Genomic DNA, 17169 nt, shown 5'->3' with positions numbered 1-17169 from the left:
ACCCTCCGGACCGCCTGGCCCAGCCTGCTGCTCCCTGCCCCTCCCCCGCAGCCTGGCCGGGCAGAGGTGGGCCTTGGGGGCCACTCCCGCCCAAGGGGGCTGAACCTCTGGCTGCTCAGCGTCCCCTCCAAGTCCTGCCCCTCCCAAACGGGCACGGTGGCCTTGAGGAACCAGCGAGGTCATCTAAACCCTGAGCAAAGAGAACCTCATCTCTTATAAAAATAAGTAGAATATCTAGGAAATATTTTGTTACTCTTATTAGGGTTAGGGTTAGGGTTGGAAATACGCCGAATAAAGAAATTAACGTGTGACGACGGGCTGTGTAGACTCTTACTCGCATCTGGCAGCTTCTGACGCAGGGAACAGAGGCCCTTCGTGGGGGGGGGGCGGGGGGGCGGGACTCGTCCCGTCTGTGATAAAGGAGCTTTTGGCATCTGCTGACGTAAGGCTCTTCTGGATTTATGGCCCTGCGGGGTTTTCAGCTCCTTTCGGTGTTTTGCTTCCTCCACATGCAAAAATGGAGAGCCTGCACATTCCTAAGAGTTCAGCAGCTCCTAGTTGTATTTACTGCCCAGATTAAAGACGTTGTAAAGTAAACTCTGCTTGTAAATCACTCCCCCCCCCTGTCTGACGGGAGGGGGAGGCACATTGGGGGGGGGAGAAAATGCAGGGAAGGGACAGGATTGCTGGCATGCAGGGGCTGGGCATCCTCTAGAGCAGGGGTCGGCAACCTTGACCACTTTAAGACTTGTGGATTTCAGCTCCCAGAAGGATTTCAGCTGAGGACTTCTGGGAGCTGAAATCCACAAGTCTTAAAGTGGTCAAGGTTGCAGACCCCTGCTCTAGGGAAAGTGGGGCCCTGTTTTAGGGAGCTCTACCCCGCCTACTTCTGAGCCCCCCTCCCCTCACCCGCCTGCTAGAGGGTGGGTGGCATGGAAGTTGCCTTCCCTCCCGGCCATCTGGGGAGCAAGAGCTGCCCCATAGAAGTCTGGGGGGGGTTGGAGCTGGGGCAGCTGCGTGGCCCCTGCCTGGCGAGCAGCGCAGAATGGGCCAAAGAGCCCCAGTGAAGCCGCTTCACGATGACTCAGTGTGAGAACTCCCGAGTGGAAGCCGGGCCCTGCCGGATGGGGCTCCTGGCCCCACCTGCCTCCTCTGCCCGGGGCCCACCCACCGCCCGAGCCTCCCAGCAGCCGACCTACGGGGCAGTCCCAGCCCCCCCCCATGGCTGGCAGCCCCCCCCCGTCCCGGCTTCTTGCTTGTAAAAAAGTTTCCCGTCATCTGTTTCCACAAGTGCAGCGAGGGAGCAGGAAAATTGCATCCCAGGACAACGGGGCAAGCGACAACCACCACACTGGTGGCCGCACTCACCTCTCTCTCTGCCCCCAGGCCTCCCCCCAGCAGGATTGGGACTCTGGGGGGGTCTCCCCACAGCTGGATCTCAGCAGCAGACTGCCTGGGCTCATGTGGCCTTCGTTCCTCCCTTCCTTCCTCTCCTTCCTCTCCTTCCTCCCCTCCCCTCCCTTCCCCTCCCTCTGAGTATCTCAGCCTTCTCTTCAGCTGCCCCTCGGACAGGGCAGGGTGTGGGGTGGGAGGGCAGCCCCTTCTGGGCTCAGCTGTGTTTCCCCTGAAAGACCTTCTCCCTGTCAGTGGACGGAGCCCCCCCCCTGCCTGGGCTGCCAGGATGACCCTCCACCGGACTTCCACAGGCTGGGCAGTCACTGGAAATCCCGTGCCTTCCCCCCCCCTTGATTGACCCCTAGTGTCCAGGCAGAAGTGCAGCAGGTGCGCTCTCTGCTCTTCCTGGGAAGGGAGGCAGCCTGGCTTGCTCATGCCCGGGAGCTGGGCCAGGCGTCTTCCAGGCAAGTCTCCTCTTCCTGGGAAAACAGCCACTGGTTCCTCTGCCAGGGCCGCCGTATCTCCCTTGCAACACCCCCGCCTGGCTCCCCCCCCGCATCTCTGCCTGGAGCAAGGCTGCCGCTGGTGCTGCTGCTGGCAGGGGCTAGAGCAGGGGTAGGCAACCTCGGCTCTTTTATGACTCGTGGACTTCAACTCCCAGAATTCCTGAGCCAGAATTCTGGGAGTTGAAGTCCACGAGTCATAAAAGAGCCGAGGTTGCCTACCCCTGGGCTAGAGTGTGGGGGGGGGGGTGAGGGGAGGTCCCTGAGTCCTGTTCTCCCGGAGAGGCTGCTGATGGGGGGGAGGGGAGGGAGGACGGCTGAGGGGTCCAGGCCTCCTGGGCCTTCCCGGTCAGGGGGCAGAGCCCCTGTGCCCCACCCTGGCAGTCTGAGCCAGACGCCGGGCACCCCCAGGATGCCAGCTTGTTCTGGCACAGGGAGGCGCCTGGTGGCCTCGGAAATCGATCTCGGAGGGGGAGGACAAGGGGCGGGAAGCCCCCCTTTGCCCTGGCCATGTTGGATCCAGGGCCTTTGCCTGGCAAAGCTGCATTTGAACACAGGGCTCTTGGCCAGAGGACCGGCCTGCCGGCTCTTCTCCTTGGCCTGGGAGGGTTTGAGGAAGCCGCAGGTTCTGCAGGTGTTCAGGTGCGTCTCGGGGGGGGGAATAAAAGGCGTTTATTCAGTTTGCAGGGCCGGGCGAAGGGATCGGGGCCGGGCGAGGGGGTCGGCCTTGGTGCCCTGGGGAGGGGCCACCTTTCGGTCTGGGCGAGGCTGCACGGAGCTGCCCAGGCGCCTGGGAGAAGCTGCCCAGGGTAGGCCAAGACGTGTGCCCGGGTGGCACGTCCTGTGCCCCAGTTCCATGACAAAGCCGGCAGCTCAGCCTCACACACCGGCCTTCCTCTGCACGGGGGGGGCAGGGGGGCTGAGATGGGACATCGGGAGACGCAGGGGGACTTTCTCGCCCAGAGAGACACGGCAGGCTGGCATCCCCACTCTCTGGAGTGCCCCACAGGGTGGCTTTTTGTGTGGAAATGCCGGCAAATCCCTGGGAAGCTGCCCTCTGCCTAGCTGGGCAGGTCAGCAGCACCCCGCAGCTTTGCCAGGCGTGAACTGGCACAATCGGTTGTGCAAGGGGGTGGGGGGGGGGAGAAGCAACGTGGCAGCGAAACCTCATTTCTTTTTAAAAGCCCCCCGTGGGGTCTGGGTGCAAAGCCCGAGGGCCCTTGGCTTGGCCCCCTCCTCCCAGTTCTTGGAAGAGGACTAGGAGACCCCCAAGGCCCCTTCCAGTGTTCTGTTATCCTTGGGCTCCCCCGGGGGGGCTGCTTGGAAGCCTGGCGGCTGCTGCAAATACCCCCCCCCCGCTCACTGACTGACACAGGTGGGGGCCACGGCCTGAGGCTGCCGGTGCGAGAGAGATGCAGCCCCAGAGGCAGCCCGCAGCCTTCCTGGGTTGGGCCACAAATGGAGCAGGCTGTGCTCCCCTCTCTTGGGAGCCCCCTCCTCAGCAAGGAGACTGGCCAAGGGGCCCATTGGGCCTGAGCAGGCCGATAGCCATGCCTCGGGGGTTGAGAGGAGGCCCCCGGAGGCAATTAGGGGAGGGGGCTCCTCTCCTGGAAAGTGACATCCGAATGAAGCCCCCTCTGGCAGCCGGCCCCCCCTTTGCTGACCCTCTGTCCAGCGGGAGGGGCCCCTGGCTTTACCTGCTGAGTCTTTCCAGGGGAGGAGGGAGCCCCTCCCTGATGAAGCCCACCCCCACAGCACCGGGGAGAGCAAGGCAAGGGGGCTTCCCTCCAGTAGCCACAGGTGGGAGTGGGCTGGTCCTCAGCCTGCTGCTGGGGAAGCCTCTCTAGGGGTGGGGGGGGGCAGAACCAAAAGTGGGGGCCGCTCCTAGAAGAGCACCCCCGTTTCTGCCTCTGCCAGCTTGTGGCACCGTTTGTTCAGCAATTCTGTACCAAGGCTGTAATTAGCCTGGAAAGAAAGCCGCCATGCACACACACACACACACACACACACACACACACACACACCCCGCCGTGAGAAGATGCCGGACTGTCTCTCTCGGTCGCCTCCTTTTACGCTTCTATTCAGCATCAGTCAGGGAGATGTCTTCCAGCAGCCGTTAAAAAAATAGATTAATTTAGGTATTAAAGGAGCTGGCACCAGTGGCTGGGTTTAGCCTTCATGTTTCGACTTGATTGCCCCCGGGCAGCAAAACTCGGCTGCCGTTTGGCGGGGAAGGTGAAGGTAGACCTTGCTGTGCCCTGGAGGCTCCCCGCCTAGGGAATCTCTCCCAGGAGGCTGCAGCGCCAGGCCGAAGGACGAGCCCTCCGCAAGCTGGGCCAGAGCCAGCCAAAGCGGTCGTGGCTGAGCCGGAATCAGACTTTTTGGGGGGGCGGGCGAGGGTCCCCCAAAGTCGAGCCAGAAAGAAGAATCTTCGGGATGCACAAAGGGGGGGTCCGGGCTGCTTCTGCACTTGCTTTGTACGGGAAGGGCTGGAAGGAGCAGCCAGTTGGCAGGCAAAGCCCCCCCCCCCGCTGCATTCCCACAAGTTGGTTTCAGTCCAGTTGCCTTTTGAGAATGCACCTTTGAAGTCCCCATTGACTCCTTTCCAAAGTGTGGGTCACATACCAAGCGTAGGGGGGGATCCTTGGGGCTGGGGTGCTCCCTCCGGGCCTCTCCTTTGGCCCCTGTGCTGCCCTCCTGTTTGCCAGCTTTGGATGAAGCGAACATGGCAGGAATCTGCCCCCCCAGCCCCCTCCAAAGGCCACAGAGCCCCCCTTCTCTCCACCCCAGGAAGCAGCCCCTGGCTTCTCTCAAAGAGCTGCCCCCCCCAGGCAGGTGAGGGATGACATAGAGCAGGGGTCTCCAACCTTGGCACTTTAAGACTTGTGGACTTCAACTCCCAGAATTCCCCAGCCAGCTTTGCTGGCTGGGGAATTCTGGGAGTTGAAGTCCACAAGTCTTAAAGTGCCAAGGTTGGAGACCCGTGTCATACAGCCTATTCTGGGCTGGGCTTAGACTGAGAGGCACCCTCGGGGTTGGGGTACCTCGCTGGCTCCAGGGCCCTCCCCGCTAGTGGAGATCAGCCAGCTCTGCGGTGGGGGGGGCAGAGGCTGCAGGCGATTCGGCTGAGGAACCGGGTGGTCCCCTGAGGCAGCCACTGGTCCCACGGGGGGGGGGAAAGCAGGAACGGGAGGGGGCTTCTGCAGCCACCAGAAGAGAAGAGTCGGTGGGCAGTTCTGGATTGGGGGCTCTTGGCTGGGACTCCCATTCTGCCCGGAGAGTGAAGCTTCCTGGGAGGCGGGGGGGGGTCCCTGTCCCCACTTTGCTGCTTGGAATCTCTGCCCTTTTGCGCCCCCCCCCCTTTCCGGGACAGCCGTGAGTCCTTGGAGAGGCCGAAGCAGACTCTCTTCCGGGAAGGGCACCCCGGCAGGCAGAGAGGGCGGCGGGGGGGGGGCGGCCTGTTTTGCCAAATGGAAGCGGAGCCGGGAATCGCCTCCGTAGCCGGGCCGCCCATCTGACTGGCCCCGGGAGCTTTTGCCAGGCCGCCCCTGCGAGTCGGCGGCCTCTGAGCAGGCCGGAGGGCCGGGCAGAAGGGGCTCCGTGAGGCCAGTCGACGTGCCCGGTCGGAGCTGCTGGGGCCCAGGCTCCGGACGCGCGTCTGAAGCGGCTGCCGGCGCCGCGGGGAAGGCTCGGCGGAGGGAGCAGCCGCTGGCGCTGCGTCTCTGCGCGGAGGCCTGGCCAGGCGCGCACGTGCCCGGGGGCCAGGTTGGAAGCCGGCCCGGTGCCAGCAGCCGCTCGACATGCTCGCTGGCGTCGGCCGGCTTGTGGGAAAGCAGCGTTTTCCAGGAGGGCCTGGGAGGGAATCCGGAGCTCCGGCGGTTGCAAGGGGCCGCTGCCCCCGCTGCTGAACCCACCTGGCTGCGGCTCCCGGGCGGGGGGGGGCGTGAGGAGACTCCCGGCCTTTGGCACGAGGAGCTCCCGGGAGCGGCTCTCCCATTTACGGCCTCTGCGGTGCCAGGTCAGGCCGAAGGAGCGCCGGATCTGCCGCCGAGGCGGAGGGGCAGCGATCACCTGGAGGGCAGCGTGGAGGCTGGGGGGCAGCTGGACAAGCTAGAACAAGGGGCGGAAAGGGGGGGGAGGAATCTGGGTGAATCCCAAGCTGCACCGGAGCCCGGGGTGCCAGGCTGCTTCAGAAGAAGCCGGTGCCATCCAGGGTTAGCGTTCCCCTCTGGTCTTCATTGGGCCCGGGGGGGGGCTTTAACCCCTTCAGAGCACCGTGTGATAGGAAGGACCCTGGGAAAGTGGGCGGAGGAGAGCAAGCGAGGCTATCGGAGGCTGGAAGGAAAGGCCTCGGTGGAGGATTTGGCGGCCATCGCTGCGTTCAAGTAATTCAAGGGTTGCCAGTTCCCCCCCCCCAACAGACAACAGGTTTAACTTCCAAGTGCCTTCCAATGGTTTTTTTTTAGCCCTTTTGGGAATTCCAGCCTTTCTTGCAATCACGTTGAATGGGCGTGGCATTTCCCAGCTGCCAATCATTCCAGACTCCTCCCACTCGCTCAGGAGGGGAGGGGGCGCCTTCTGTGGGGCTGGGCTGCTTCAAGGGCAGTCCCACCAGTTCCTGTGACCGTGAGGGGATCTAGAAGCTGCCCCAGATCTCTGCTCAGCAGGACTCTGGACGAAGCCAAGAGATCAATCCAGCCACAAGGTTGCAGAGCAAAGAGTGCCCCTCTGCCCTCCCCCCTGTCTCCAGCTGGGGTTCCCAAAGGGGACCTGGGGTCAGTGTTTCAGAGTCCCCCGAATCTGGGTGGCCCTGCCACTCAGTTGCAAGCCCTTTTGGGAAACAGGATTGTTTCATTTACACTTTACGAATCTATGCCTAAAAATAACAAAGAGTTGGGACCTTGGAGGTCTTCTAGCCCAACCCCCCTGCTCAAGGAGGGGACCCCAGACTATTCCAGACAAGTGGCTGTCCAGCCTCTCTTTGAAAGTCTCCAGAGATGGATCACCCACAACTTCTGGAGGCAATGTCCCTTCCACTGATCAGTTGTTCTCACAGTCAGGAATATTCTTAGTTCCAGGTTGCTTCTCTCCTGCCTTCAGACTCTTTGGAGAATAGGTTGACCCCCTTTTCTTTGTGGCAGCCCCTCAAATACTGGAAGACTGCAGTCATGACCCCCCTAGTCCTTCTTTTCTCTAGACTGGCCATTCCCAAATCCTGCAACCATTCATCATTTTAGCCTCCAGTCCCCTAATTGTGGTGACCAAAACTGGATGCAGACTCTCAGGACTCAAAAGTTTTTAAGAACATTCTTGGAACTAAAATTATGTTCAAGAATTCGATTAGTGAAAAAGTTACGCTAAGGTATAATTTAAGACAATGTAACTTGGAAACAAAAGTATTGCTCAAAAATGCCCATATTGGAGCAAGGCAGCCAGCTGAGCATTGAAAGATTCAGCTGGGTTCCTATAAAGAACATCTGGAAGTGACTGGTGTGCATGGCCCACCCATAGCCAAGCAGGTTAAGGTCATATGCTGAGCTGTGTGTGTGTGTGTGTTTCCTCCTGCCTCCAGTCAGGAGCCAGGAATGCCAAGTCTCAGCCCAGCTTCTTCTGTGGGGCATCTCTGCTGCTTTTCAGAATCAGGAACACGCCATTCATTTGCTACCTTGCCAAATATTACCTTTATTGAAAAACATCTCCGATTGTTTAAAATGCTGTTAAAACCACCCGGGACCGCCATCGGCCTCCTTCCGTGACTGGGGCTGCTGGCCTTGGGGAGGGGGGGCATTGCTGGGGTTCCGGGCCAGGTCGCACTGCAGGCTGGCAATGGCCACCGTGGGCCTCAGGCATCCTCTGGGCTCGGCCCCCCCTCGGCTTCCTTCTCCTTGCCTTTGGCCGCCGCTGGCACCTTCTTTCCGGCCTTGGGGGCCCTGGCCTTGGGGGCCTTGGCCTTGGGGGCCTCAGCCTGGCTCTTGGCTTGGCCCCCCTTTGCCTCCTTGGCTCCCTCACCCTTGGGGGGCTCGGTCTTGCCTTCCGCTCCAGCCTTGGGACGGCCTCTGCCCTTGGTGGCTGTCTTGGCTTCTCCTTTGGGGGGTGCTTTGGAGGGGAGCTTTGGCAGTTTGACTTGGAGGGTCTTGGAGGCCCTCAGCTTCTTGGGAGCCTTCCCCTCGGCTGCCGGCTTCGGCTTCGGCTTCACCGGGTCGGCAGCCAGGGCCTGCGGGGAGACGGATGGCTCAGCCTTGTACAGGGCTGGGGGGGCAACCCCGACCCTCTTGGTCTGGGGCAGTTCAGCTCACCGAGGGTAGACACAACCCCCCCTCAAAGGGCCCGTCGTGATCTGGGGCCTTTGCGATGGGCAAGGGAGGAGATGCTGCCCGAGTCAGACATGCCACGTGGGCTTTGGCCAGGGGGCAGAGCCCCGGAAGGGGCCACTGGCACAGCTGGGAGGGGGCTGCAACCCTCGGACTTCAGGGGAGTTGCTCCCTCCTGCCCAGAGGCAGACCACCCTCCCAAGGACTGGGCGATGAGGGAAGGGCTGAGCTCCCCGCTCGGCTTGGGGCCCGGGTGTGGGGACCTACCGGGTCAGATTCAGCCTTGGCTTTCTTGCTGGCGGCCTTCTCCTTGCCCTCGGCATCCGCTGGAAGGGTGGGGGAGAACCTGGATGAGGGCCTTCTCCCCTGGGCTGACCTCCATCAAGGGCCGGGCCCTCGCAGGGCGAAGAGCTGCCCCCTTGCCAGACCCATGGGTGCAGCTTCTGGCAGTGGCACAAGGGGACCCCCCCCAGTCCCCTCTCTGAGGCTGCCGGTGCAGGAGAAGGGGACCCCTTACCCTCCTTCCCTTTGGGGTTCTCGGCCCTCGCCTTGCCCTCCGCTGCCGCCTTCTTCTTCTTCTTCTCCGGTTTTGGGGCTGGGCCTTCCCCCTGGGCAGGCTGGGCCTTCTTGGGCTTCACCTTCTTGGGCTTTACGGCCGCCAACTGCAAAATCGGGGCAACGGGGAGAATTTCAAGGGGGGCACTCAGGTGCACCGATGCTGCCCCCTCCCACCTGTCTCTCCAAAGCCTTTGCAGTTGCAGGCTGGACTCTGCCAGGCCCAAGGCAGGAGATGCCCTCGGCCGTGGCACTGGGTGGGCCTGGCAAGGCCGGGCATTTCTCGCTGCTCATTAGCCAACCGGGAAGGGAGTGGGAGAAGGCTCCCCCCAGGAGGCCAAGTGGGCATCCAGGCACAGGGGACGAGGGCTACGAGAAGGGCTCGGAGCCCTCTGGGGCTTGGGCAGAGACGCCCCCCCCACCCCCCTGCAGGCGGCAAGCAGCGTGTGAGCAGAGCCCTTTGGCTACGGGTCCAGGGCGCCCCCCCCACCTTGAATCTGCCGGTGGCCCCCTGGGCGGAGGAGTTGAGGGGCCGCACCAGGTAGCCCTTCTCCAGCCCCTTGAGCAGCGCCTTCCGCAGATAGTACTTGAGCCGGATCGGGTCCACGCCGGGGTAGTTGTGGCGGATGTAGCGCTTGATGGCCGCGGTGGAGGAGCCCTTCCGCTCCTTGAGCGCCCCGACGGCCTCCGTGACCATGGTCAGCGTGGGCGGGTAGCGGCACTTGGAGGGGCGGGCTGTCCCCGAGGCCTCTGCGGGGGCAGAGAAAGAGAGCCTGCTGGGGGGAGGCGGGGAGCGGACTCCAGCTCCCATGGGGCTGAGCGAGGGAGGGCGCGCCCCGCTCCCCCAGCAGCCTCTTACCTGCCGGAGCCGCCATCTCGCTCGGCCGACGATCTCCGCGGGAGGGGCCGCACCTGGGGCCGCTTTATTGGGGGGGAGGAGGAGGAGGAGGAGGAAGACGGCCGCGGCGGCTCCCCTGCCGACCAGCAGGCGATTGGCCGGGCGGAGGGCTGCAGGTGGCGGCCCGGGAGCCGCTAACAAGCGCCCGGCCTACCTGCCCTCCAACGGGCGAGGCGTTCGGGCCAGATACTTGCAAGGACGGCGCGCGGGGTGGGGTGGGGTGGGGTGGGGTGGGGTGGGGTGGGGCGCGCAAAGAAGCAAGCAACCGAGGACCCCCCCCACCGGCAATGGCGCAGGCAGCGGCGCGCCTGCGGTGGGACCCAGGCCCGGAGGGCGGCGGCAGCGGCCCCTCTATCGCTGCGTCCTTGGGGGTGGGGGTGGCTGGAGGGGGGCTTCTCAGGGCGTCCCTCCTTTCTCTGCCCTTCGCTCCCCAGGGCTTCCCTGCCTTGCTTTGGAACCCCCTTTCCCCTCGCAGCCCCGCCCAGAAGGGACGGAAGACCCTCGCTCGGGCCGCCCCGGGAGGAAGTGGGTGTCAGCCGGGCAGCCCGACGGTTCGCCCGTGTTTTTAACTCTGACCCCCGAAGCAGCCCCTCCAGGGCTTCTCCGGCCGAGGAGCCAGCTTCCCCTCCTCCCCCCCCCCGCGGGCTCCGATCCTGCAGACAATCATAGCTTCTCTTTGCGGGGCGGGGTGGGGGAGGGCCAGCCAGGTGCCAGGGAATACCTCCCAGTCCCATTTACCCTTTGGTTTCTTCAGATAGACTGCTTCTGCCTGAGCAGGTTCCTCATCTCCACCTGGTGAAGATCTGTGGCCCTGATGCAGCTGCACCCAGCGAGGCCCAGGGAGGAGATGGTGGGCACAGGGCGCCTCAGCCCCTAGAAAGCCGGTCTGGGGTCTTTGGGGCTTTCCCCCAGTTGTGCAGGCAGGTCAAGGTGCAAGGCGTCTCCCCGCCCCCCCCGCTCAGCTGAACCCCCCCCTCGGGGCACCTTGTAGCACCATGAGCCTTGCCTGTCTCCTAAGAGAGGAGGGGGCAACTCTGCCCGGTGCCACCCCCGGAGAGGGGCAGAGCTGGGCCAGGAGGCAACTGTCCCCCCTCTCTGGTGTTTCTCTCCCCGCATCCAGGCGCTGGTGGAGCCCCCTCGCTGGCAGACGATGTCGGCCACTAACAACATCGCCCACGCCAGGAAGCTGGTGGAGCAGCTGCGGATCGAGGCCGGGATGGAGCGGATCAAGGTGGGCCCTGGTGAGGCAGCGGGGGGAGGGCCATGGGGGAGGGGGGCAGATGGAAGGCGACCTCCAGCCCAGGGTCGAGGAGCTGGGGGGGTCCTGGTGCTTGGAAGGTGGGGGCAGCCGGGGAAGGAAGACGCTGCAGGCAAAGCAGTGCCTCAGAGGGCACCGAGGGCCCCACGGTGGGGGAGGGTCTCTGGGCCCCACCGAAGAGGGAGAGCAACTTTCAGCACAGAGGCATGCTTCAGTTGTTCCTGGGCCCAAGAACGCCTCTGCACATGATCAGAGGCTATGAATTCCTTGCTACTGCTGCTGCTGCTTCCGGGCCTTAATGCCCCCGAGAAGCCAGCCGAGTTCTGGCTCGGGAGGGTTGCGAGGGAGGGGGGAGTCCTCGCAGCCCCCACCCAGAGCCCCGACCCTTGGGAGAGATTCAGTGTGTGTGTGTGTAGGGGGGGTGGGGGTGGCGGCAGCCGCATTTAGCAAGGCTGAGCCCCAGAAACAGGCGCTACCGTTACTCCCTATGGGCTGATCCCCCCCCCAGGGCTGAGTCCGGTCCTGGCCCACTTCTCCTGAGGTAAGGAGGGTCCACCAAGGAGGGGGGGCAGCCAGGATTGAAACTAGGGAAAGCCTTGCAAGAGAAGAGGGTCGGCCCTCGCCCCCCCATCAGAATGACAGGTCCCTCTTTCAGGGGGTGGAGGGGCTTCAGCTGCAGGTTGGAAAATGAATTAGTGGGAGCCTTGGCCCTCGGGGGGTCTCCCTTCCCTGGATGGGGTTTTCAGCTGACATTTGTCCCTTGGGTCCCACCAAGGAGCAGGGCCTGCCCCCCCTCCCGTGCCTGAGCCCCACAGCACTCACTTGGGGTCTCTCCCTTTTCCTCGGTTTGGGCTAAAATTGGCTGTGGCCAAGCGGGCAGGGCTGTAAAGGGCCGGTGGAGGCCGGCCAGCCCCCCCCCCCCGGTCATTTCCTGGCTCCCTTGGCTGACGTGGCTGCTTCCCTCCCCAGGTCTCCAAAGCCTCCCTGGAGCTGATGAACTACTGCGAGCAGCAGGCCAGGAACGACCCCTTGCTGGTTGGCGTCCCCACCTCGGAGAACCCCTTCAAGGACAAGAAGCCCTGCACCCTCCTATAGCGCCCCCCCCGGGCCAGGCACCCCCAGCCCTGATCTCCAGCCAGGCCAAGGAGGGGGGAGCAGGCCTCACCCTGCCCTCTTGTCTGGTCAGCAGATGGCCAAATTATTGGTTGGGGGGAAGGAGGGCGCAAGGCAGGGCTTGAGGGGTCGTCCTGGCAGGGACCCCATAAGAATCTGGTCTGTCCAGCGCTGAGGATGCCCCCCAGATGGAGAGCTGGACGGGGTCAGGCAGGCAAAGTCCACTGCCAGAGGCCCTTCCGGCAGCTGCCCCTCCCACCCGGTTGAGGAGGGGGCTTCCCAAGCAGAAATGCCTTCCTCCTTTGGGGTGCTCTCCGTCATACCCGTCTCTCAAGCACCACCTCCCCACTGTTAAATTGAGTTTCCTCCCCCCTCCCTCCCCAGTGGCCCCCCTCCACTTGGGCTCCCCAGGGACATTTGCAGGCAGACCCTCCTCCGGGCCAGGAGGGGGGAGGGGTTCTCTCTGGAGGGCCAGTGACCCCAAGGCCACATTCCTCTGTCCCAAGCAGCCAAGAGGCCACTTTGCTCAAGAAAGAGGAGGCCCCCTGAGGGGCAGGGACCCCCGAGTGACCCAGGCCCTACTCCTGCCAAGGCCAAAGACGGAGGGAGGGGGAGGGCTGTGCCCTGGCTCTCCCCAAGAGAGGAACCCCTGGCACAAAAGCAGAAACATGGAGTTCCCCGGGGAGTCCTGGGGATGCCAGCAGGCTGGGTGTGGGAATAGGTGTGGGGGGGAGATGGGGGGTGGCTGTGTGCCAGCTTCTTTAGTGGAGAATCTGCTGTCCAGAATGAGCCCCTCCCTCCCAGGACTGAAAACTACTCTTCTCCAGATTGGAAGGCAGGCTCAGGTCTTGCTTCTGAGGCTGGAGGGGTAGGATGGGATTGGCAGCCCCCCCCCCGGCAGGCCCCTCCCCGTGCAAAGCCAGAGAAGCTCCAGGGCTGCCAGCAGTTTGGTGCTCTTTTTCCCTCGCCCGGAAGTGGTCAGGGGGCGGCTCCAGGGACCCCCAGCCAGCAGGGCCTCCATCGGCTCCCAGAAGCCCCCCTGCTCTCCTGGAAGGCTCAGCCATGGGACCTCTGGTGCCAAAGTTACACACACACACATATACCCCGGTGGTGCCAAAGCAACCCCTGGCGGTCACCGCAAAAGGATGTGGGGCATCTGCTCTCCAATGGTAAAGCTGAGAACATTTGGCCTTAAAGTATCACTTACACCTAAAGTGTTTTTAAAATTATACATAAAAATTTGCTACACAAGATTTTAAAAAGGACACCACACACAGAAAGCCGCGCAAAACTCTAGGAGACAGCAACAACAAAGTGTGAAATTTTGTGAGGCCCTAAACTTGTTTGTCTTATGCTTAAATCCAGTACAGGGCAGTTTCTCTCCCCCCCCCAAAACACACATACACGCGCGCGGGGGGGGGTATTCCTCTTGTGCCAAACTCAAGCAGTTTGTTTTTTAATTCACCAAAGTGACAAACGCATTGATTTAATTTTTCCAAAAAAGGCTCCTGAGCCTCGTTCTTGTTTGCCAAACTCTCTTCCTGTTGCCAAAAAGAGGGGGGGGGTGTCGTCTGTAAAAGGGGGGAGGGAGAGGCCCGGCCTGGCGTGGGCGTCGCTAATTTCCCTTTCGTAAAATCGGTCTCTCTCCCGTGTGACCCGGACTGACTTCCTTGCTAGTACGGAACGTGCTGTGGGGTTCCTGTTTTAAAAAAGTGAAGCGATCACACAAAGAATAAAACCTCACTTTTGCTGGAAACTCTGCTTTCTCTGGGCTTGGGGGGGGGCAGCTCCCCTTTGGCCCCGCTCCGTAGTCTCTCCTTGGGGAGGGGCGCTGGTGGGCGCTTGCCGGGGTCTTTGGGACACAGCCTCCTCCGTGGGGGGGGGGGGAAGCTGCCTCTGCAGTGCTAAGAAGGATCAGAGTAAACGGGGGGGGGGTTCTTTCCTTCCGGCACCCACCTGCCGGGCTCCGGGGTTCCTCTGAAGGGCCGCCAAGGCGCCATTCCTGGGGAGGCCGCTGCTCGCAACAGGGGCTCACCCGAGGCAGGAGGAGACGCTGCCCCCCCCGCCACAAAACGCCCCTGCCGGCAGAATTCGAACTCCGCCCCTTGGGCCCGGGAGCAGGAAAGGCCGAGGGGCGCCTGGTCGACCCTCAGGTGAGCCCACGGCGGCCGCGTGTCCCCAAGGGAGGCTCGGCCGGGCATCTTCAGGGCAAGGCAAACGGGACAGGAATACCAAGGGGGGGTGCACAATCCTTGGAATCGGCCACCGGGGGGCGGGGGCTGAAGTGCCAAGGCCGGGGGTGGGCACGCGGCCACCGGGGTGCTCTCGCTCAGGGGAGGGCCACGGATCCAGGGGAGCGAGGGCGGGGGGTGCAAAGGCTCCCCCCCTCCAAACCGCCCCGGAGCCAAATCCTCGCCGCCGGGCCCGGCGCTCTGGCAGCCTCTGCGGCCGCCCCCCGGCTGCCCCCCGGCGGTGCCCTTCACGCCCTGCCTGCGGTCTCCGGCCCTCCTCGCCCCGGCTGGAGGCAGCGGGCCGCCGGCTGCCCTTCCCGGCCCCTCCCTGGGCGAGCGGCGGCAGCGCCAACCAGCCAGCCAGGCAGCCGGGACGGCAGCAGCAGGAGGAGGCAATTATGGCTCTCGGGGAGCTAAAAATAGCTGCGGAGGAACAAGGCGGGCTATTTATAGCGGCGTCTCTGAACTTCGTCCCGCGGCTTTGCCCGGGGGGGGAGCAGGCAGGAGAAGGGACGCCGCCGCCCGCCCCCCCATGGCAGCCTCCGGAGCGAGGGAAGGCGAGCGCGGAGGTGCCCAAATGCCTTCGCTCCTGCCCACGCCGGTCTCGGGCAGCTTTGCTGGGTGGGTGGGCGGGGAGGGTCCCCTCCTCTGACCGCCGGTGGGTGGGTGGGTGGGTGGGTAGAGGGTGGCGTCGCCACGGAGGCCTCTTCTGCAGCCTCAGCCACTGAGACAGATGGTCGCCCAGAGGGACAAGCCCTGACAGTCCTTTCTCAAGGCTCGGGGAAACAGACACGTGTCTTCGGAGGCCTTCTGAAGATCCCTTTGGTCGCTGGGAAGATGCCCAGACCTCTGTACCTCCATGCTCCACCCGGGGGATAGTCGGGCTTTCGGCCTCTGCGCCCCGGCAGAGCAGCAGGGCGGGGTGTAGAAGAGAGCCCCCCCCGCTCTGCTCCCCCTTTCCTTCCCACCTGGCGCAGAGCCCTCTGGGCCCCGTTCCTCCAAGTGCCCCCCCCCGGGAAGGGAGCAGAGTTCAGCCCGCATCGCCACGCATGGCGTCTCATGACCGCCGCTGGGCTGAAGTCCGGAGTTGCCCCCCCCACACACACACACCTTTTGCCATTGCTCACCTCACCTGATCCCTGGCCGGTGGCTGGCACCGTTTGTCCCTTCTGCTGGCCTTTGGCCAAGCCGTGTGTGCTTTTCCAAACAGCCTCACGCATCAGCTGCTTAGTAATTCCTCCCAGGGTGTTCCTGGTGTTTAGAAAACTAGAACTAAAAGATGTTTGCCTGCTGCCCATGAAAAGATAAGAGGAGCTGGCAACATTTTGACAAATCTGCCTGGTTTTCTAGGTGCTTCTGAGTCAGGGTCTCCACGCTCTGCTTTGCAGTTTTCCCAGATAGGAGTATCCGAGTGTAGGGTTGCCAGGTGTCCACTATATGAGTGGACAGTCCACTTTTTTCACATTATGTTCACTCTCTCTCTCTCTCTCTCTCTCTCTCCCTCCCTCCCTCCCTCCCTCCCTCTCTCTCTCTCTCTCTCTCTCTCTTGTATCAACCTTTACCAATTTTCCAGGGTTTATTTTTTATGCTCTGACACGACATAAGGGTTTATTTCGACCATTGACAAATTCGCTGGAAATTTAAGTTTATTCAGAAGGAACAGGCTTTCCTGAAGCTGATTTTTGTCCCTTGCAAGTGTCCATCCTTCCGTCTGCAATGATCTTCGCACTTTCCAGGTGGCACAAATGGGGGTTGTTGTTTTTTTGCTGAAAAGGCTGAACCCAAATAATAATTCTGCCTTTGCTTTAATCCCGGTTAACCACCCTCCCGTTCCGTTCTAGCCACGCAGCAGCCCGAGAGCAACCCACCGGCTGGGCGCACACAACGCCTGCAGCCCCACCACTCCCAGGCCAGGTATGGGGTGCAAAGCCACAGCGGTGTCTGTGCGCCTCTGGGGATTCCCCTGCGTGCCGGGCACAGAACCAGACCAACCTCTGGCTTCCCTGCCCAACGCCCAGGGCCCTGGCTCAGGAGGCTGGTGCCGGCAAAAGACTCGCCCGGGGAAGGCCCAGAGGACAGGCGCCGGGCAACCCTGGAGCCTGGTGTGAAGGAAGCCTCTCGGACTCAGCTGACCCTGCCTTGCCTGGCTGGTGCAGAGGCCGGGGTCCTGGGCAGGCAGCCGGTCCTGGCTTAAGCAAAGCCAACGGAGGCAGAGGCCTAGGGACGCAGCTGCTGGGGGGGGCACTGCAGGCCCCCTCCCTCCTCCGGATCCCCTGCTGAGCCAGGATGCAGATGCGGCTTCGGTGGGTCTCCCCGAGCGGCTGCGGCCTCTTCTCTCTGCCTCCTTCAGCAGCGGAGGGCAGGGCAGGATGGGCTAGGGTGGTGTGCCAGGGGCCGGGGTGAGGGGCACCCAGGACTGGGCTATAGGATCCAGGCCAGAGCTTTAAGCACCGCAGCCTGGCACCCCCAGGGATGCCCCGTTGGAGAAACACATCTTCTGCCCACCCCAGCCCAACAAATCCCTTTTCCTTGGTGGTACGTACAGAACTGCATCAGCTGTTGGGGGCTGTTGGGAGTATTCCCCCCCTCCAAGAAAAGTGCTTGTCCCTCACCCCCCTTTCCAGCCCTCACCCCCCTTTCCAGAGGGCAGGCCCTTCAGAAACAGAAGAGGGCTACTCTTGGATTCTGCTTGGGCTTTGTCTAGAATACCTGCGGGTGCAATTTTAGCCCACTCGGCCTGGAAGGTTCTTTGTTGGCCCCTAGGAAGGGCTTGGAGGACCCTGGAGCGTTCCTGCCCTTTCAGAGGGGGCTCAGCTGGGATCCCACAAGGCCAGATGTGCACAGCTGGCCCTTCCTATGGCAGAGGTCTTGGTCGCCGGAGGAAACCGCTTTGGCTCTGCAGAAT

The 17169-nt window shown here is 62.8% G+C and overlaps 2 protein-coding genes across 2 annotated transcripts; one reads left to right on the top strand and one right to left on the bottom strand.

Moving 5' to 3' along the window:
* Positions 1–7740: 7740 nt before the first annotated feature.
* LOC107296841 (protein B4) lies at positions 7741–9639 on the bottom strand. Its single transcript, XM_015826194.1, has 5 exons — positions 9624–9639; positions 9255–9514; positions 8727–8871; positions 8477–8535; positions 7741–8112 (listed from the first exon to the last, which is right to left on the bottom strand). The coding sequence occupies exons 1-5, from the start codon at positions 9637–9639 to the stop codon at positions 7741–7743; spliced, it is 852 nt and encodes a 283-aa protein (XP_015681680.1).
* A 1173-nt stretch (positions 9640–10812) lies between these two features.
* Positions 10813–12015, top strand: GNG7 (G protein subunit gamma 7). The gene is made up of 2 exons (XM_015826202.1): positions 10813–10893; positions 11890–12015. Exons 1-2 carry the CDS (start codon positions 10813–10815, stop codon positions 12013–12015), a joined length of 207 nt encoding a protein of 68 aa, XP_015681688.1.
* Positions 12016–17169: the final 5154 nt, after the last annotated feature.

This window comes from Protobothrops mucrosquamatus, unplaced genomic scaffold (assembly GCF_001527695.2).
Source record: "Protobothrops mucrosquamatus isolate PMUCROS unplaced genomic scaffold, P.Mucros_1.0 scaffold2998, whole genome shotgun sequence".
Classification (NCBI taxonomy): domain Eukaryota; kingdom Metazoa; phylum Chordata; class Lepidosauria; order Squamata; family Viperidae; genus Protobothrops; species Protobothrops mucrosquamatus.
The sequence above is the reverse complement of the archived record's forward strand: the minus strand, read 5'-3'. Positions and strand labels throughout refer to the sequence as shown.

Excerpts from the sequence above, each read along its gene's own strand:
- GNG7 (XM_015826202.1), top strand. The coding sequence starts at position 10,813 with ATGTCGGCCACTAACAACATCGCCCACGCCAGGAAGCTGGTGGAGCAG. Across the intron at positions 10,894-11,889 it reads CCGGGATGGAGCGGATCAAG|GTCTCCAAAGCCTCCCTGGA; the intron begins GTGGGCCCTGGT and ends TTCCCTCCCCAG.
- LOC107296841 (XM_015826194.1), bottom strand. Across the intron at positions 8,536-8,726 it reads GAACCCCAAAGGGAAGGAGG|CGGATGCCGAGGGCAAGGAG; the intron begins GTAAGGGGTCCC and ends CCACCCTTCCAG. Across the intron at positions 8,113-8,476 it reads CCAAGGCTGAATCTGACCCG|GCCCTGGCTGCCGACCCGGT; the intron begins GTAGGTCCCCAC and ends GTCTCCCCGCAG.